Source organism: Amborella trichopoda, chromosome 6 (assembly GCF_054954075.1).
Source record: "Amborella trichopoda isolate Santa Cruz 75 chromosome 6, AtrichopodaSantaCruz75HAP2 v2.0, whole genome shotgun sequence".
In the NCBI taxonomy this organism is placed as follows: Eukaryota; Viridiplantae; Streptophyta; class Magnoliopsida; order Amborellales; family Amborellaceae; genus Amborella; species Amborella trichopoda.
This window is the reverse complement of record NC_142341.1, coordinates 23958426-23979452: the sequence shown is the minus strand read 5'-3', so window position 1 is coordinate 23979452 and position 21027 is coordinate 23958426. Positions and strand designations below refer to the sequence as shown.

Here is a 21027-nt window from a genome sequence, read left to right as displayed (position 1 = left end):
ATAAGCCTCTCTCTCTCTTGCTATTTTGTAAACAACCAAATTGTAGTCCTTGGATGGGGCAGGTTCAATAGGAACCCTCAAAAGCAGGTTTCATATAGTGTTCATGTATTAAACTGAATCAGTTCTGTTAACAGGCATTGACTGTATTATCCGGGTTAATATCTTTTTTTTGGTTTAAATTAAGTCCAAAAAGCTGATGGATTTCGACGCTCTAGGTTTTGTTTTTTATTTTGGATCAACCCGCTTTCAATGAAGGTTTGATATTTAGAGGTGGAGAGACCTAAGGAGGTGTTCATTTCATTTTGCTATAGAGATATTGTCCCGAAATGGGAGAGAGAGAGAGATAGAGAGAAAGAGAGAGCTTACTGGTTCTAATTTATATCGGGAGTGGTTTGTATAAGGCCGAAGCCTAAATAATCAAAGCAAGTCGCACGATGAAATAGTAATGTAAGATTTAAGATTTAGAAGTCTTTGCGATGATTGAAACTATATTTTTATCTGTAATTGTAGAATTTATAACTTCAAAAATAGTACAAATCAATCAAATGATGTATAAACACTTGAAAATCGATTTGAGGATCTTCAGATTTTTCATTACAATTTACTTTTCAAATTTTTTGGCAAAATCTAGCAGCTGCACCTGGATTATAAATCATCTACGAGAGTTACAAAGTCTTATGAGCATGCTGATGTTTTACTTAATTGATTATAAATCCCTTTTCCAATAAACAGTAGGGAGCCATATTACATTTTCAACACAAAAGTCGAGTGTATCTGTCAAATTCCATCGGTAATTACAATCCTTTCAAAAAAAATATGATATAGACAAACAAAACAAAGCTCCTTGCTCTATCCTCAATCACTGATTGGCGATGTGAGGCATCAATTTGCCAATTCCAATTTCGTGAGGCCAGTAAACTTTAACATCAATTTACCAATTCCTTCTATTTCCACCCCTCTCAAATGGGTAACCATATGAATCTAATGACGATTGGGAACAATGGCTGCTACTACCTTTCTTTTGAAGATTATGTGTCTCCTCACTTTTGTCGTACTTTACATGCTGCAAGTAAAAGGCTCTCAAAATCAGCCCATTAATATGATTCATGAAATGACCCTAAAAGAATATTTGCTGGCTAAAAAAGAAATTCAATATTACAAGAATGATAACAAATGTGTTGCTTTACAAGTTCAAGATCATACTCTGAAATTAAAGTCACAAAGAACATTGGCACCGATTATTTTACATGATCAAAAGTGAAACATATTCAAAACGTTAAAAACCAAAATCCCCAAAATCCATTGGGACAATGGATGCAGACCAGAACCGATTCTTTTACATGATCAAAAGTGATGACACATCAGTAAAATAAAATTCCAAAGTGATATTGAAAAGAAACAGGAAAGTGAAAAAAAGAAGATGAGACGAATTCGAAAAACAAAAAACCCCCAAATTTGTGACATTTTCAAAATGTGAAAAACAAAATCCCCAAAATCGACAATGATTGCCATGACCGTAGCTTTACCCAGATGTGTAACATATTGAAAGGAAACAGGAAAGTGAAAGAGGAAAGAATTTTATTTTACTCTAGTTCATTTAACATATCAAAATGTGCTTACAATGGCACATGGATAATAAGCAACTGACATTTTACATATCACAATTTTCTTGCAACGAACAAGATGAATGTTAGAAGAGTGCACTAACAAAAATATCCATTGCTTTTTGAAGATCCCTCCTGATAAGTTGTTTGGCTGACAAAAAAAATCCAGAGGGATTAACTGTCTGGCTGATGCTCTAATGCATTCTAACACGTGCCACAAATTCAATGTACAAATTCTGTGTATGCTCAAACTTTCTTCTGTACAAATTCAATGACATTCAAAATTCTGTGTATCCAGATGAGATAGCCCTATCAGATCCCTAAGATGAGATCATCCTGAACTAGCAAAGAATAAACATTTGGAAATAGTGGCCTTAATTGTGATGGTGGAAGTCCCATCCATGCAATAATAGCCTATCTAGAAACCATGAAGAAATTAGAAAAAAAAAAAAGTAGCAATAAAAAAAAAAAATGCTGTGTAACACATTCAATGTCTGAAAATTCAAAATTCATATACACGATTTTCAATAATGCAAGCATCAAAAGTTAAAAAATAAAGATTTTCACATCTTCATTTACTACAAAATGATTCATGTTCAATATGGATGAAGGAGGTTAAAAAAAAACCAGCAAAAACAAAAAAAAAAAAAATAGTGCTTTGTGTAACACATTCAATGTCCGACAATCCAAAACGCCAAATGTTATAATGCAAGCATAAAAAGTTAAAAAATAAAGGAAGATTTTCCCACCTTCATTTACCGCAAAAAGATTCATGTTCAATATCGATGAAGGAGCTTAAAAAAAAAACAGCACTAAAAAAAAAAACAAATGCTCTGTGTAACATATTCAATGTCTAAAAATCCAAAACCCCATACGTTGGCTCATATACACAATTTTTGATAATGCATGCATCAAAAGTAAAAAAATAAAAGAAGATTTTCCCGTCTTCATTTACTGCAAAACGATTCATGTTCAATATGGATGAAGGAGCTTAAAAAAAAACAGCAATAAAAATAAAAATAAAAAATAAAAAACAAATGCCTTACGTAACACATTTAATGTCTGAAAATTCAAAATCCCAAAAAATTGGCATTTCATATACAAGATTTCTGATAATGCAAGCATCAAAAGTTAAAAAATAAAGGAAGACTTTTCCATCTTCATTTACTACAAAATGTTCATGTTCAATATGGATGAAGGAGCTTAAAAAAAAAAAAAAAAAAAAAAAAAAATGCTCTATATAACATATTAAATGTCCGAAAATCCAAAACTCCAAAATGTTGGCATTTCAAATACACCAACTCACAGGCCGCTTGATCATTGTCAAAAGTGAGCGGATTTACAAAAACGCTAACAGAGAACTTGAAAAAACTCAGCAAGTTATATAAATTTTTCAAGTGAAGAAATTTTTTTACAAAATGTCTATAGTGTTACTCAAACCCATCTCGTCACGTAAATCATATCACAATCCTACCAAAATCAAAGACATTACTTATGTGACAAAATAACGTAGAAAAACTGTACGTAAGTGAAAACTTGGATGCATCGTCAAATTTTGATTTATAAAACTTATCCACTGAATAAGTAGAGTTGACTGAGGTAGATTCGACCTAAAATGAGTTTTATTCATTGGTCTTTTCCATACCTGAAATGGGTGAAAGCTCGAAATCCTCAACTGTTAGGAATCTGATCCGCAGTAGAGAGCGAGAGGGATTTTCAGTGCACACGAAAAAATATTTGGGGGTTTCAGGGTTTGTGTGCTTAGAGAGAGAGATAGAGAGAGGGAGTTTCAAGGTTTCAGCATTAGAGAGAGAGGCCTTTCAGCATTACAAGGGGGAGAGCGAGCATACTTAGAGAAAGAGCGAGGGAGAGAGACGCTTACAGGGGGGAGAGCGAGTGTGCTTAGACACTGGGTTTAAATTTCCCCCCACTCACTTTGGGCCGTCCGATTAGATGGGAAAAATCCTCACCATCTGCGCACAACAACCATAAACGCGACATCGCATACTACATCATTGCCCTCTATATATATATATATAGAGAGAGAGGAATTCTTCAAAAATTACTTGATACCGGACATTATACCGGACATTGAATTCTTACTCTAAGAGTTGGGATGTACTCCCTAAGTCAACTCCAAAGATAAATTCAAAGCCCTCATTCATCCTCACAAATGACTTGAAAAATTACCGCGCAAAGGATTTTAACTCAAGAGTTGGGATTTACTCCCTAATCAACTCAGAAGACAATAAGCCAAAGCCCATGTTCAAGTTTTAGCACCTCAGCTTAAGCAGCTATTTTGACTCACAAAATTTAGCCTAACCACCTTATCTTTCGTATTTATAACAGGTAGAAACACAATGTCATAGTCTCCTATGTATAATCTCCAATAAATATGCTATGGTAGGTCGTCCATAAGAAGCTGATTTTCCTGACCAAACTGACAATCCAAATTTGTTTTAATGAAAACTGGCAACTCAAAACTTCTTGCATTTGGGGTTCGATTTCAATTCACAAAACACAGAACCCGCTATTGCAGGAGTAGCAGCTCCAAGACATCAATCTTCAGAAACTTTGAGGGATGCAGCCTCCACAAATCCATTTTTCAAGGTTCCTTCCATCGCTTGGTTAACACCCCATGATGCATCATGAAGACGATTTACTTAACTTTTCATAATCGTGGACATTTTCCAAGCAGTTGTATGCGTGGATCTCACATGTTAGTCATATGCAATTAGCAGTTCATGGAATTTGGATGTCTTAACTGCACAATTAAGCTTGTCATGCCTCTGAAAGTCGGAGACGAGGGACGATATTCATTGCTTGCAATTCCTGGAAGTTCCAACATAGAAAATTCAGGAATTGAATTTTGGCATAAATATTTTTTTTTGATAATGTTAACCTAATTTTGGTATAAATACTTGAGAAGATAGGAGCCAAAGAAAGAATATAAGTCTATACCAACACACCCACCCACCCACAGACACAAACACACATTAATATATGGGTAGAATTCCTACTACAGATTAGACTGCCCAGGAGAACCAAGAAGGGAAACACAAACATTAGAAAAAGGACTGGACTTAGTACCAATTTCCCAATTATGTTATTCGGTATTTCCCAAGGAATACCACAGGAAATGTTGTCTATAACTAAGCATGATTTGATTAAAATTCAGAAATTATTTCTGCCTATCCAACATCATAGAATGCATCAACATGAAGGGAGAGTATATTACAATACAAGGGACTATGGAAAAAACATTGGCCTTTGGGTCATCATCATCCAATGAAATGTGTAGCAGGAAGTGGTTGGAATTATGTAGTTCAATTGGATTATAAGCTATTTAAGATAATAGTGTACTATTTCTATATTGGAAGGGGTGGGACGAACCTGGATTAGAAGCTTGCATGCATAAGGTAGTGTCAAAGTAGAGACATTATCTCCGTTCTTGCATGATGTACACCAGGCCATTTTCAATGTATGATGGTAATATCCCAACAAACCACATTTTGTGCAAACCTGTGAAAAAATAAAGCTGGAGACCATCAACCTGCATTCACCTTAGCTATAAACAGACACAATTTACATCTTCGCATAATTACAAGGGATGCCTTTGCATAGTTTTAAAATCAGAGATTGGTGAATGCAAAAGCAGAAAACATTTAATACTAGTAACATAATGAAGATTACTTCAAAACAAAAAGATGCAGCAGAATGTTTGCTTTAATTATATATTTTACACTGTACCACAAAATTTACTCTAAGCCCTTCATAAAAGACTAACAGACCCCTTTAACTGAGTTTCCCTACCAAGGCTGCCTCCAGTTACAGAGCCACCAGGCCCTACGAAACAATACAGATGATATACAAGAAAGACTACCTCCATGGGTTGGAAGCTCCCAAACTCTCAATGTTGAATTTCGAAGCCATTATTTTGAAAATCCCAGAAGTTCCCCTAGCCGTAAAAAACGACTTCAAGAGATCTAACAGAATATATGGAACTTCATAGCAGTAATCTTATAAATAACATAAACAAAATAAGCTTGTCAAAGTGTTGGCATATATTTTTTTGAGAATGTTAACATTGTATTGAAGGATGAGAAAGTACAAAGGTTGCCCCGTAGGGTATGTCACCCAGAGAGGTAACTAAGACAAAACAGGAACACCCCACGCTCCAAAAAATATAAATAAGGCCCACTTAGAAGAGATACAATATAGCGAAGAGACCCAAACAAGAGCAAAAGAGGATCCCAATGTGAATCTCCAAGTCTGCGCTGCTCCCTGTCTGGCTAGGTCGTCAGCTATCTGGTTTCCCTCCTGCCAAATATGTGTCCAGGATATCTGCATATACCCACGCAGATCATGGTTTTCATAAAAAATATGCCATAGTCTTCAAGGAGGTTGAGTTATGAGGTATGCAAGATGCCCATTGAATGACGTTTTAGGAGTCCCCTTCGGCCACTAAGGAAGCTCCCCATTCCGGGTCGAATAGTCTCAAGCCTTGTAGTAGAGCTCCGGCTTCAGCCTCTATGGAGTCAGCTTTTCCTATGGAGGAGTAGGAAAGAAGTGTTATTCCTTCATGGTTGCAGAATAAACCTCCTATGCTGGCCAGGACCGGGTTCTCGAAAGAGGACCCATCGAAGTTTAGTATGATAGTTCCCCTTTTAGAAGGCCTCCAAGAGGCAGACCTCCGGATTCTTTTTTGTGTAAAGGAGAGGACATGGCTCCAATTGAGGTGAATGTCGCGAGCGGGCACGCCTTAAAGAGCTTATGATTAATAGCCCAGAAAATCACCATTCCCAGGATAGTGTCGAATAGTTTATGTACTGGTGCTACTAGGCCTTGGAATATCCTGTTACGTTCCTTCCATATTGTTCGCGGCAACCGTTGCCTTCCTAAGCAGGGTGCCGGCTTTGGCCCACAGGAGGAAGGAGGAGAGTTTGAAGAGGTTTGGGACAGACTCAAGGGTGACCCATACCCAACTGAAGAGAAGGAGAGAGTCTTCGAGAGTTTAGAAGGTTACGAGGTCGTGCTTTTCCTTTGTGTTGAATTGAAGCAAAGGGGAGGACTTCAATACTAGACGAGGAAAGCAAGATTGGGAGTAGATAAGGATTCAGATAAAGGGAGGGAGCTTAGCGACCGGGGAATTGAAAAAACGACTACTTTCTTGCTTGATTTAAGGTAGGGAGTTAAGTTTCGAAATAAGAGGGTTATTCCTCGAGAAGTAGAAAAAATTATAACCCCCATTCCACCTGAAATCCGAGGAATTCGTTAGTAGTTGGAATAGATTCGTAGACCGGTTCCTTACCTCGGGACCAACTTGGTTACTGGGCAGTCGCAATCGTGACCGGCGTGCCTGAGGCTATCCCTGTAATAGGATCGCCCTTGGTAGAGTTATTATGTAGAAGTGCTAGTGTGGGCCAATCTACCTTGACCCGTTACACACTTTTGTATTACCTCTTCCTAACTGCCATATAAATTGACGAATTAACAAGAACCTAACCTGCTTTTCTTGGTCAACCACCGAGAACCGCTCTATATATTCTACATAAATAACTCAAGTCTTTCTAGTAGAAAGGAAAGACCACTAGAAAACAAACAAAAAACTAACTCAGGAAAAAAATGCTAAAAAAGGCAATGTCTTGGTCGAAGGGTCTCTATCTGCTGTAGATCAATGGGCTATTGTTCAATGGCCACATTCCTGATGCAAGATGGTTTATCGTGTAATTAACTGGGACCAACCACTTCCATTGCTGAATCAACAAAGCCAACTAGCCTAGACACTGGCTCAAATGCCCCTACCTTTGCTGTTGGTGCTTTGCTTTTGTCGACGGTGCTCTCGTTGCTCCCTCCGCTGCGGATAGTTCGACTTGGTAAATTGGATGACACCAAAAGATGCAGTCAATACAGCTAGAACAACACCCGTTATCCAAGTTAATTCGTGAGGTTTCTTAAATTCGTCTATGAGATACGTGCATGATCATCATTAGAATCATCATACTTGCCGACCATTGACGACCAAAAGGATTGGATTGACTAAGTTGACCTAGTAGCCAATGTTACAGTTTCTATTGCTTAGTCAACATCTAATCAAGACACAGAGCAAGGAAACGTTTCAATCGAGTGATAGTTCTAGTCCCAGTTGGAGAAACAGATAGTCCAAGCATAGTTCCTATTGTCAGTTCCAATCCCATTTCCAGTCCCGAATCTTGTTCGCGCTATGATAGTGGATCTAACAGGGCTTGGTGCAAGGTTATGTAGGAATATGGGTAAGCATATGTAGCATAGGGGTAAAAATGAGTAGTCGTTGATCGTACGAGCGATAGGGAAGCCGACATCCCGACCAGCAGCGGAACTAGTCGGAGGCGTAAGAGAGGCATTCAAAGGCACATATTTTTAAATTGAGACTGACCTTTACAAGAGAGTGAGCTATACAACACTTGAGCTTGAGCTTGCTTGAGACTGAGATTGAGACTGAGCTAGCTGGCATGCTTGAAAGAGTAAGGGCAGAAAGAGAGATTTTCTGATCTACTGCTTGAGTTTGTGATAAACAAAAACTGAACAGCTGGCATGATGACCTGGAGCTTGAGACTGAGACTGAGCTTGAGCCTTGATCAGGAGTAGGGGTTACGGGGAAAGGAGAGCGATGGGGTAGTGGATTATGAGGTGAACGATAGTTACCTCAGCAGAGCAGCAAATTACACATTTATTGGGGGTTTGAAGGCCATGTCATTGTAACTGATCTACGATGAGGATTCTAGCCCAAAAGGCCAGCCAGTTAAAGAACTAGATTCTAGGAGGGATGAAGGGGTTCCAGGCCCTAGAAACAAGAGGGTAGCTATGGTGGTGCCCGAGGGGTCGGGTTGCGCTAGGTTAAGGAACCGAAACTGAGAAGAGACAGAGATGGAGCCAGAAGGGTCTAGAGATCAGGTGATTTTGTCAGCCCCCGAGAGAGGTAGATGGGAAAAGGAAAAGTGAAGAAATAATAAGAACTTTGCAAGCTCCCCATCTCTAAGGGGTCTATGAAGGTCAGGGTTCCAAGATCTGAAAGAGCCCGAGGCTGGAAAGAGGTCCTCGATCGAGGCCCGAGGGTCATGGGCCAGCTAAAAAAGGGATGGGAAGTGGGTAGCTAGAGGGGATTCGCGTATCCAAGTATTGAGCCAAAAGCAAACATTGGTCCCTCCTTTGAGAAAGAACCTCCTTTGAGAAAGAACCTGATGTGGGCAAGAAAAAGCTTGAGAGAGTGTGAAATAGACCTCTAGAATCTCGAGGCAAGACTACGTTGGGCTTGGGGAACGGACCAGGGTGAGGCTACAAGAGAATGCTTGGCTTCGAGGATGATGTGGCAGAGGTTATTAGGCTGAGTGGTGAGTCTCCACCACCATTTGCATAGAGTGCCAAGTTTTGGGATTTGAGGCTTCGAATCCCCAGACTTCCTTTGTATCTCTGAAGGAAGGTTAAATTTCAAGCAATAAGGTGGAATTTCTTAATGGAGCTGTCTCCCGACAACAAAAAGTTCCCCATGAGTTGCTCCAATCGGTTACGCATAGCTGCAGGAATATGGAAAAGAGGCATCCGACAGATGGGTACTATCGAGAGCTCTACTTTAATGAATGTGAATCTATCTGCTGGTGAAAGAAAACACCCTTTCCAAAAGGCTAGCTTCCTTTCCACCCTATCGATGATATGGCTCCATTGAGCCTTCTTGGGTTTCATGTAACATAGCGGCAGACATAGGTAGGTGGCCCGTAGGGAATTGAGTCCACAACCCAAAATAGAGGCAAAGGGGGCGGGGTTGGTAAGGAAACCTATTATCTTGGTCTTTTGAAGTTTGACCTTAAAACCTGTCGCAAAGTGAAAAGGAAGGTGAGAAGATTGTGAACCTAGTGGGGCTCAAGTTCGCATGATAGAAGGGTGTTGTCAGCATATTGTAAGTGTGACACCCAAGGGCCCTCCCTTCCTACCTGAAAACCTTTGGCCAATCCCACCTGATAGAGTCTGGCCGTCGTCCTACTAAAAACCTCTACAGCTATAGCAAAAAGAAAGAGGGAGACGAGGTCTCCTTGATGCAGACCTCTTTCAGATTGAAAGAATCCTTTGGGGGAACCAGTGATGAGAAATGAAAAGAAGGGGCCACGAATACATCCCCTGATCCATTTCCTCCATCGTCCCCCAAAGCCCATTCTTCTTTTGATTTCTTCTAGGACGTCCCAGTCGACATGGTCATAAGCCTTTTCTCAGTCTAATTTGACAATCAAATTGAGGGTTTTGGAAGACGTCCTCATGTGTATGCATTCGTGGATCACCAGGGCTCTAGCGAGGATCTGCCTATCTTTAATGAGAGGGGGTTGTGAACATGTGAGTGGGGTACTGAATGATAGTGTTCTCGATAGCTAAAGGTTCCTCAAGGGTCGCCCCAAGATTCGATGCGCATGATAGCATTTCTCCTCCTGCAGTTGTCGATTTTATGAAAGTAGGCTGTGTTGAGGTCTCCTCATTGGAGCCATTTGACCCTGGATCTTTGTGCCCATAAGATCTCTTCCTTCCTAAGCTAGGATTCTAGATCGCTCTAGGCAAAAAAGCGGAGGACAGCTTCTTGAAAAGACAGGGACCGAGTGTCATCTAGCTGATCAAACTCATGGAGGAAACCCAAGAGTGTGGTTTCGAGATCTCGAAAATTGCCAGGAAGGAGAGAGCGCTAAGCTTTGAGAGACCCTTTGAGATGAGAAAGTTTATTCTGTAGTTTGAAGCCTACCAATCCAAGGGCTAGGGGAGAGGATGAGGCCCACCAGGATTTCAGCTCTTCATCGAAATTGGGTTCCTCAATCCAATAGATTTCAAAGCGAAAAGGTTTCGGGCCCCTGTGAATCGGATAAGTGTCCAACAAGATGGGTTTGTGGTCAGACATCGTTCTAAGTAAGGAGGATGAGGAGGTGCCAGGAGATGTGTCCTCCCACTGCAAAGAACAGAGGAACTGATCAATTTGAATCAAGAAACAGAGTTAGACCATGTGAACTCAGACCCTAACAATGGTATACCCACCAGCTCATGTTTGACAATGAAGTCAGCAAAGGCTAGCATCGCCAGAGTAATGACTGTGGAGGAGTTGCTTTCGTGGGACCACCTTGTGACATTAAAGTCTCCCCCGATCCCCCAGCATGTAGAATGAGGTCTAATTCTTGCCACATGATCGATTAGTTGGAGCTAGAGTTCAGACCATAGACTGCTGAGAACTTCCAACAGAGACCGTCCGAGATGCAGTAGAGAGACATCGTCACCGACCGCATTGCAATCCAGGAATTCTCGATCCCAAAGGTGGATGGGTCCCAGATCACCCAGACGCCACTGAACGCACCCACTTCGTCTCAGGCTACCCATTGGCAGGGTCTGTGACCCCGGACCTAGAGAACCTGTATTAGGGCTGGGGAGGAAGATTTGGTTTAAATAAGGGCCAAGAGTCCGGGAGAATGCTGTATGCAGAAGTCATGAACTGCCCGGATCTTGCGAGGGCATTTGAGACCCCTAATGTTCCACATCGCGATCTTCATAATCTTGGTAAAGAGAAAGATCTCCTAGACCAGAGTCTGGAGGTGGTAGAAGAATCAAGGTTTGCTGCCAGCGAGCAAGGCCGAGAAGAACTAGGCCGGTCGTAATTTATGTTACATGCAAGTTTGGCCAGTTCCTTAGAGCTTATGTTACTCACTTTGAATTTAGAATGAGCATCTAATTTGAAGAAAGCCCTGATGTCCTCCTTAGAACCATTGAACTTGAATTCAATCACTCCTATCACCTTGTCAATGCTACCTTGGGCCTTATCCATCCTGGAGCAGAAGACCCCACCGAAATAGGTGGAGAGGGACGACAAAAGGAGCTGCTAAAGTTCAAAGGAGAAAGGGCCCAGATGTTGGAATACCCCGAGGGGAAGAGAGGTGGCAAGGAGGGGTTGGGGCAAGAGAGGGTGGATGAGTCGGAGAAGACTCTGGAACAGGGGGTGGAGCAACAAGGGAAGGAAGAGAAGCCAAGGGAGCAATCGAATAGGCTGAAAGAGGAGTGGAGGAAGAGGGAGATCTAGGGAGGGAAGCCGAGGGAGCGGATGAACAAGGAAGGTTAGAGGGGGAAGGACTAGGCACGAGAGGAGGCGGGTTGAAAAAATTAAGTAGAGCAAGGTATGTCTCAACAGGCTGTAGTCCCAAAAGGAGAGGGTGGGGGGAAACCAAGCAAGAGGGTTGGAATGAAGCGGGGTCAGGGAGGATGAGAAAGAGTGCACTACGGCCATAACATGGGCTGAGAAGGTTAGGGGGTGAGGTGAGCAAGAGAAAAGAAGCACCAAAGGAGGGAGCCAGAGGAAGGGTGGCTGAGGTAAAGGGCCCATAGGGGTTCTCAAAAGGGGAGGGAGGGGGGAGGGGGAGGGTCGTTGAAGGGGATGGGCTAAAGAAATCGCTGTCCTCCCGAAGCGGGGTCGGCTTCGATGGGGCATAGAGGAAGGGGAAGAAGGAGATAGACTCTCAGAGGTAACAAAAGGAGGGAGGGGAGAGCTTGGACAGCATAGGGGACAGCTCCTGGTCAAGCAAGAGAGAAGGCCGAGATGGTAATGGAGACAGGCGGAGAGGGGAGAGGAAGTCATAATGAGGTGAAGGGGGAACAAGAACATGACAAGAGAGAATGGCGGCAGAAGGAGGAGCGAAGACAAGACAAGATGGGGAAGGAGCGAGAGGGGAAAGCGACGGTATATCCAAGGGAAGGGGAAGATAAGAAGGGGGCAAAGGAGAAGCCGGTCAGGCTCAAGTTCACTGTCAACGTCCACAAGGAGATCCGATTAGCAGAGCAAAGGGCCTGAAGAACGTTTCAATTGCCCTGTCAGTGGAGGGGGTTCAATAAAAGCTAGCAAGAGTGAGAGGGCAGGTGAGGGGACAATCGAGGAAGAAGGGGTGCAAGCCAAGGTAGAAAGCGGAAGAAGAGTAGGGGTAATGAGTAGGGGCGAAATGGGGGCAGCCTCGGAAAGAGAGAATACGGCGGTGGGCTCCACGGAGCTCGACGAGGATGGCATTGCAGTAGATGGCTGCAGCACGGGGAGATCTTGGGAAAGACCACTCTCAGGGAGAGAGTTGGATAGGATGTCAGGGGACGAAGAGATCAACGGTGGAGAAGAGGGGCAAGAAACAGAGGCAAAAAGGTCACTGACGTCATCCCTCGACATGTGTACCAAAGGGGATGGCACTCTCGGGGCATAGAGACAACGTAGTAGGGGGAGCATGAGGGGTCGCTTTGAGAGCCGAAGGGCAGGAATCCGGCCCGGAGCTCGTCCCGCAGATCGACGCCCATTGGTGGGTGCGGATGGAGGAGAACGACTGGGTCGGTGAGGCCGGTTGTGAGAAGGGAATGGGTGGGGGGTCTGCTTGAACTTCCGCTTAACAGTAGTCCACTTCTCCGGAGATGAGGGTGGAAGAGAGGTAGAGGCCAATGTATTAGAGGAGGCAAGATTCCAGGTCAAGTGGAGGCAATAGAAAACTCTAGCTAAGCAACAACACAAAAGCTTAGAGAGGTTGGACAAGTCAAAAACCTCAACCAGAACAAGAACAGATCCCAGGGGGAGATATTCCCCCGCTTTCCAGGTAACAGCTACCAGTTTCCCACACTTAGCACCTATGGAGGAGAAGGTTGTGGGATGCCAAGCATGCAGGAATGTTATCAACCCAGAGCCAATACTTGAAGCAGATGGAAGCGTTGACTTGGGGTGACCACTGCTTCAAGGAAAGAGAGTCCCCTTTGAAGGAAAAGAGGAGAAGGTTTCTTGAAGTGGAGCCTTGAGTGCTCCAACAGCTCCAGGTAGGGAGGAAAAGAGAGAACCACTTGCAATGAAGGTCAGGATCTTTCCAGCATGTTTGTGCCCATTCTCAATGCCCCGGATGTCATCACGATAGGCGTGGAAGGCACCAACTAGAGCATGCTAGGGGCAAATGGGCAAGTTTGAAGCTGGGATGCGACTCAAAGGGAGGAAGCAACTCTAATCAAGGCCAAAAAGGGTCCGAGACTAAAAGGTGGGGGGAGGGAGACTAAAAGGTACAAGAGGACAAGCAAGAGAGGGGGCCTTGGGAGGCAGCTGAGGGTTTAAGAGGTGAGCATAGTTGCGATAGATAGGTGGGGGGCCAATGGGAGGAGGGTTCGAGGAGAAAGCTGGAAACTTACCTTTATCACGTGAAGAAGCCGGGGTTACTCCATAGGCCAAAGAGGTTGTTGGGCGAGAACGAGGAAGACGAGAAGGAGGGGCAGACGAGCAAGAGTGGGAAGGACGAGTAGAGGAGGCAATCGAGCTTGAGCAGGGAGGCGAGAAAAGGAAACGAAAACCATAGTGATCTCATACACCACCGATTAGTGTTGGTCTATATTTTATAAAATACATTCTATGGACAAGTCACTGATTTAGAACAATACTGGGGTTTCCAAGAAATAACACATTTTCATCATTTTGCAAAAAAACATTTGAAAAATAGCATACTCAGAAATAAGAACATGTTTTATTTCATATCAGACATTATCACATATTTCAAAGGCTCAGACTTTTCCAAAGCTCATACTTGTCTTGGGAATTAGCGGATCTTTGTGGCAAGGTGACTTATGACCGATGAACCTCGATGTTTTTTTTTCTCTTCACAGTTTTACTAGCAAAGAGGCCAATCCATGCTGATTTGGGCATTCTTAAGCCCTTGGCAAGGTTTAAAACCTTGGGAACAACAAACTGCTAATTGATTCTTCATTTAGAGAAAAGCCTTTTTGAGTAGGCAAGTTGAAATAATGCAGATGGAATTTCGCAGCTCATGCAGCAATTCAAATTGCCCATCTACCAGAAAAGAGAACCAATTAAAAACTCAATTATTCTAGATCAACAGGCATTTCAACTTTGACATAGAAACAACCAAACAAAAACAGTTTCTATCCAATGTACAAGAGGATATTCTGTCTTCAGGTAGTTCAGTAGTAGGAACTGAACTTGGGACATAGTGTTGTAGTTGTCAACAACTAACCAAACAAGTCCAAACCAAATTCCTGTACAACAGAAAATTATAGCTGAAGACAGAAGGTAATATATGATCTCTAGGCTGCAGAAAAAAGGCATGGTATTGTCTAAGTGTTCATACTATTACAGGATAATCACCAAGTAGTCATACCTGAACCTGAAACTTATCACTGGAGATCATCAAGCGTTCTAGGATCATATTACTTGCACCGTAAGCTATCAAACAGTCACGCTCCATTTCCCCTAACCTTAGTCCTGGCAAAATAAAGAATCAAACAACTCAATCACTAAGAACTGATCACTGGTGAGATATCTTGTATGTTTTCACATAAGGAAGATGTAAGTATGCAATAATTCTAATGACCTCCATCCCGAGCCCGTCCTTCGGTTGGTTGTCTAGTGAGCAACACCTTAGGCCCGCTAGGCCGAGCATGCATCTTATCTAGGACCTATGTAAGCACAGGGAAACATTCCAAATTGAGAAGAATCTGATCAGTGTAATGCCAATCATAAGTCGTATGCTTGTAAGCTTTGTGAATAACTAAAGAGAACAAAGAGAGTCTAATCAAGGTAGCAATTACAACAATAAGGAGGCTACATTTAATAAAGAGATGGCAGTCTCATATTTGTCGCACAATTGGACAATTTTGCATTTCTGATAAGCCTCTTGTAAGTGGAATTTTGTCTAAAAAACCGCTATCTCAGCCACATTACAAGAGAATAGCGACTTCAGAATGTGGGAGAACAAATATTTCTCTAATATTGAGCCAGAACATTTTTTGTCTCATCAATAAATTGATCATGAATTGTATCGTCTGAAATCTTCTCCAAAGGAAAGTTCATGAAACTTTTAGTTGCCTGATACCATCAATGAAATCATGTAAATTAATCACCATCATCATCATCATCATCCGAGCTTTATTTCAATTATTTGGGATCGGCATGTAAATTAATCACCAAGCTTTATTAAATTGAAACCATTGTGGAAAACATTCAAGATACGCAAAACAATTCTAAAAGGGTCAAGCACTAGTACAAGATCCATAAACCAACTGTCCACTTGTTACAGAAAAAAATTGCCACTACACTTCAAACACAGGAAGTAAGCATATTAACAAAAAGTATATCAACAAGGTTCATCAAACTGATAGAGCAACATGTTATGACTGAGGCACTATTAAGGGAAATTGAGCATTCCGCAAAAAGTGAAATCCTTGATCAGATTAGGAAGATATACAGCAAAGGAGTCCATGTAGGGTCTGTTTATCAAAACAAATGCCACCAGCCCATAAGTCTGCAACTTCTGCAAAATCTCTGATAAGAAACAAGATGCCTCAAAGGAAAATGGACCTCATAAAGTACCCCAAATAAAGAAAACCTAAATGTCAAATGACTAAAAGGAGAAGAAAACAATACTGAAACCAAAACTCAATACATAGGTAAGATCTGATCCCACTAATGGTCAAACCTTCATTAGAAGAAATGCCAAGACAGATCTAGGCAGAGAGAGAAGAATTCACAGTCGGATATCTAGGAATCGCAAGGGAATACCAATTCCAAGAATGACAATGCAATGCCAATATGTAGTTGCATGACTATGGCTCATGCCAAAGATGCAATCGTGGAAGGAACATGCTCAAGGCAGCCAACTGTATGTTCCTATTCTTGAGGGAGGGAGGAGGGTGAGGAGTTCTTGTCTCCCTGGGGGGGGGAGAGCAAGAGTATTGTAGATATAATGACTTCCCATGAGGAAATGGAAATTACCCCCAAAAATCCATGTTATAAGTCTCCCATTAGAAGTATGCCAGCTTTGCATGAGTAGAATATATCATGAGGAACAGAAGAATTAAATGAATATTTTTTGAATTATAATCCTAAGGCCCAACATATATATGTAAGATTTTGATCCTGCGGTGTAGAGGACACTACGACTGCAAACAAACAAACATAATAAAGTAATACATGCATAATCAGCTAATAGTCTGGGTTAAAATCCAAAACTGAATCCTCGAAGTATAAGTGAAAATCCAGAGCCCAATGAAGTTCAGGTTAAGTTCCCGAAACCACATAGAGGTTGAACTAGGTTATTTGCCATATGTCAAAAGCATTTTAAGTATAAATCAAATTTAAGTATATTAGAAAACTCTTGAAATATGTGAATGAAACTCAATTGCATATATGGAAATTACATTAACTGTAAAGGTAATAATGCTCATTTAAACAAAACCACTGCTAATGCTCATTTAAACAAAAGTGCTGCATACATACCATGTGTTTCAGTTTCTGGTAATAAATTGGCCCCATAAATATATATGCTTGCAACGGATACCCAGTTATGCCTGACAAATTAAACATTATAGGTTACATACTAGTATATATAGAGGAAATTCAACAATAGCATGAAGGCAACAGATAAAAACGAAAGGCAAGAACCTGAATAGATCATATCTTTCCCACTATAACTAAATCCATGCCTGACAAGGATCTCACTGCCAGAGAGCACAAAAATATAATAAATATGGCAAGGAATACAAAAGTTGTTACAGAAAATATTATGATATCTGAGCAGGATACAGCACCTTATAGCTTCGACTCTATCTGCATGACCACTTGGTTCTCCAAATGCACTACCATAATGAAATCTACCACATGAAACCCCTGCTTTACTTCCAAGTAGCTCTATCATCTTCCCTATTGTCATTCGACTAACCCACACAAAAGAAATTTTAGTCCAGCATACAAACTTAAGAATAAAGAGTCAGATGTTTCTAGCCCATCTTTATTGCCTCAAGCTAATGGGCTCTACATTGCAGCATATAGAATATCATTTATCTGCATGAAGAATATCATTTATCTGGCTCTTTTTTCATGCTCTTTTTTTTTTTTTAAATACTACGTCAGCCTAGAATATCATGTGTCTGATTCAAATTACTGATTTTTTTTGTTTTTTTACCTGCACTTGAATATTCACCTGTCTTTTGTTCTTATTCTTCACAAATTCTTTCTAAAATAGTTCATAATTCCTCCATCTAACCATTTTCATAGGTCGTTGTAATTTATGTTACCTATGATTTTATAAGCTTGTTCTTTTTGCTTTTAGGAATACCACACTCTAGACATGATCAAGGGGAAAAAACATTTTGAAGATATATTTTTTAAAACTCCTTTATTTTTATATTCTTCTATGTTTATATAATTTCTTGCTTTTGTCCTTTTCATGACCTGATTAGTCAACCCAAATGGGTCATGTTCAATTCGACCTAGGAATCATCCCGAGTTGGATTTTAGGCTTGTACATTGTGATTCATTGTTAATTTCTCCTCTTTGTGAGAAAAGTTTAACCAATTACCGTCCTGTACATTTTTTTTTGATGTTACAGCTAACACTTATTTTCTATTTTTTTCAATAAAATCCAATCCATGGTTCAATCTCTCAAAACTTCAATTAGCTTAACTAGCATTGCTTGTATTCTTGCTGAAGTCCACCACAAACCACATAGAAGTTGAATGCTACTTTGTCTTCCATCCCATGCCTCTTCGAATCTTCAGATCTTCAATTTCGCTTATTTTTAAAGCGACAAAAACAAGAGTATGTGATGGTCTAAGAAGGGTGAGGACATTAAACTTTCCTTTAACTCGTCGCGGGCCTGGGTAAAGGAGGTGGATTGTGTAAAGTTTATGAGGACATTACACTTTCCTTTAACCAATGTAAAACTTTGCAAAAAATTTTCATGAATCCTGAATCTACACTATTTGCTTATACTAGGGCATTACCCATAAGCAACACGATGTACGGGAACCTGGGTACAGTAAGAAACGAGCAAGAGCTAGTTATAGGGCGTTCCCCAGAGACGATGCGCCGCAATGCCGCCCGTTGCGGTGAAAAATAGGCAAGGATTCCTGCGACATGCTGGATGCGCATAAGTAAAAGAAGCTGGTCTAGGAGAATAAGATTCGTTTAGCCACATGGAATAGAGCGCTTATAGGTAAGAGTATGGAGTTAGTGGATACAATGAAATGAAGGAAAGTAAACATAGCTTGTCTATAGGAAACTAAGTGGAAAGAAGAAAAAGCTAAGAAAATAGATGGGTATAAACTTTGATACATAGAAAAGAATAATAATAAAAATGGTATAGCTATAATAATAGACAAAGATTTAAAAGATAAAATAGTTAATGTCATGACAATAGAGTAGGTGATACTCTTATTAATAGAACTTGTATTAGGGGAAGAGATAATTGATGCAATTAATGCTTATTCAACACAAATAGGACTACGTGGAAAGAGGAAAAAGCTAAGAAAATAGATGGGTTTAAACTTTGCTATATAGAAAAGAATAATAATAAAAATGGCATAGGTATAATAGTAGACAAAGATTTAAAAGATAAAATAGTTAATGTTATGTCAAGAGAGTAGGTGATAGACTCTTATTAATTGTACTTGTATTAGGGGAAGAGATAATTGATGTAATTAGTGCTTATTCACCACAAATAAGACTGAGTATAAAATTAAGAGAGAATTTTGGGAGGACATGGATAGACTAGTCTAAGCCGTACTAAATGGAGTGAGGACCTTTTTAGCAGGTAATGGTGGAGTCATCAGCAACAGAAAGGGTGGTTTCATTGCTGCTTTTGCAAAGCATTTTGGTTTTGCTTCTAATAACCATGCAGACTTCTTGGCACTTGAAGAAGGAGTTCAATTGGTTCATTAAAGGAATTGCTTTCCAATACAAATAGAAAGAAATTCAGCCCTACTTGTAGATGTCATTCATAATCGATGTCGTGCCCCATGGCGGATAAAGACGATTGCAAATACTTGCCGTACCAGATTTTTTTCTCATCGATGGTCCATTGCACATATTTTTTGGGAGGCAAGCATGGTTGCCAATGCCCTTGCTACGAGGGCATTTGCTGGCCTCGGTGCTACTGTGTGACACCATACACCACAAGATTTTCTTTCCTCTATTTTATTACATGATCCGATACAACTGTCCTACTATAGGGTTGTACGTTAATTGTTTTTCTTTTCTCATTTATTAATGAAAAAACGGGTATATGGCCTTCTCACCCACTGACTTACCCAGAATAAAAAAAAATTAAATAGTCACGTAGTAAAGGATATGAAGGGGTACATGGGGGATATAGGTTTGTTGAAAGAAATGAGATGAGTGAGGCTATTCTAGTTTTTGCTATGGCCTACGACTTAGTAATAGTAAACACTTATTTCAAAAAGTGAGATAAGCATTTAATTACATATAAAAGTGGATCACATAAAACCGGATAGACTTCTTTCCAGTTAAGAAGGTAAATCGATCATCATGTAAAGACTGTAAGGTTATTCGAAGAGAGAGTTTAACTACCCATAATAGGCTCGTGGTTATGGAGTAAAAAATGAGCAGGTTATAAAACATGACAATGTAATCGATATGATCAAAACTTAAAAAGATATAAAAATGCTAAGAAAAACACTAAACAAAGACTAAGTAAGGCTAACAACTTTAAGGCATAGGATAATCTATACAGTAAACTGGAAACAAGAAAAGGTAAAAAAGATATCATCAAATTAGCATAAATGAGAGAGAAAAAGTACAGGGATTTAGACCATATTAAATGCATTAAGAGTGAGAATCAAAGTGTTTTGGTGAAGGATGAAGAGGTCAACAAAAGGCGAAGAGTTCATTTCAAAACTTATTAAGCGACGAATACAGTGGAAACACAATAGTAGAAGGACCTGTTGGCACACTTGAGGGTGGAGGTCGAATATCAAAGGTGACAGAAGTCTAGAAGAGGATGAAGATAGGAAAGGCTATAGGACCAGATGGTATCCGTTAGAGATTTAGAAGTGCATGGGGGACATTGGCGTTGACTAGCTCACCAAGTTATTCAACAAAGTGTTGAGAACAAAAAAAATGCTAGACAAATAGAGGAAAAGCAATGTGGAACTTATTTACAAGAACAAATGAGACGTACAGAGTTGTGCAATCTATTGAGGGATCAAACTTATGAGCCACACTATAAAGTTGTGGGAGAGAGTGATCGAGCATGACACAGATGTATCAGAAAACCAATTCGATTTTATGCCAGGGATGTCAACAATTGAGGCTAGTTTCCTACTTAAGCAACTTATTAAGAAGTTTAGGGTGAAGGAAAATGACCTCTACAAGGTCTTTATTGATCTAGAAAAAGCTTATGATAGAGTACCTCGAGGTTTATTTTGTGGATTTTAGAAAAGGAGTATCAAGATACGATATCAACTTAGTGAGAGATATATACGAGGGAGCGCTAACTAGTGTACGGATAACTCGGGAGAGGCGAGTGAATTTTCAGTGACAATAAATATACATTAGGGGTTAGCTTGAGCCCATACCTCTTTGTCTTAGTTATGGACGACTTAACTAGACACCTAC

General features: G+C 40.6%; 1 protein-coding gene across 23 annotated transcripts in view; it reads right to left on the bottom strand.

Annotated features, from left to right (window-relative positions):
• Window positions 1-678: 678 nt before the first annotated feature.
• The window catches only part of NRPC2 (nuclear RNA polymerase C2), a 129323-nt gene continuing 108974 nt past the window's right edge, over window positions 679-21027 (bottom strand). For 11 of the 23 annotated variants that reach the window (XM_088870289.1, XM_020670897.2, XM_020670898.2 and 8 more), the window contains 7 exons: window positions 17202-17327; window positions 17056-17111; window positions 16891-16961; window positions 14987-15071; window positions 14774-14877; window positions 4998-5126; window positions 679-1063 (listed from right to left, as the gene is read on the bottom strand). In XM_088870289.1, coding sequence (XP_088726415.1) covers window positions 932-1063; window positions 4998-5126; window positions 14774-14877; window positions 14987-15071; window positions 16891-16961; window positions 17056-17111; window positions 17202-17327 — 703 coding nt within the window. In that variant the 3' untranslated portion in view covers window positions 679-931. Of the gene's footprint in view, window positions 1064-3249; window positions 4437-4997; window positions 5127-14773; window positions 14878-14986; window positions 15072-16890; window positions 16962-17055; window positions 17112-17201; window positions 17328-21027 lie in introns of all 23 variants that reach the window. The other 12 variants (XR_016058113.1, XR_002281942.2, XR_016058110.1 and 9 more) reach the window with 6 other exon arrangements.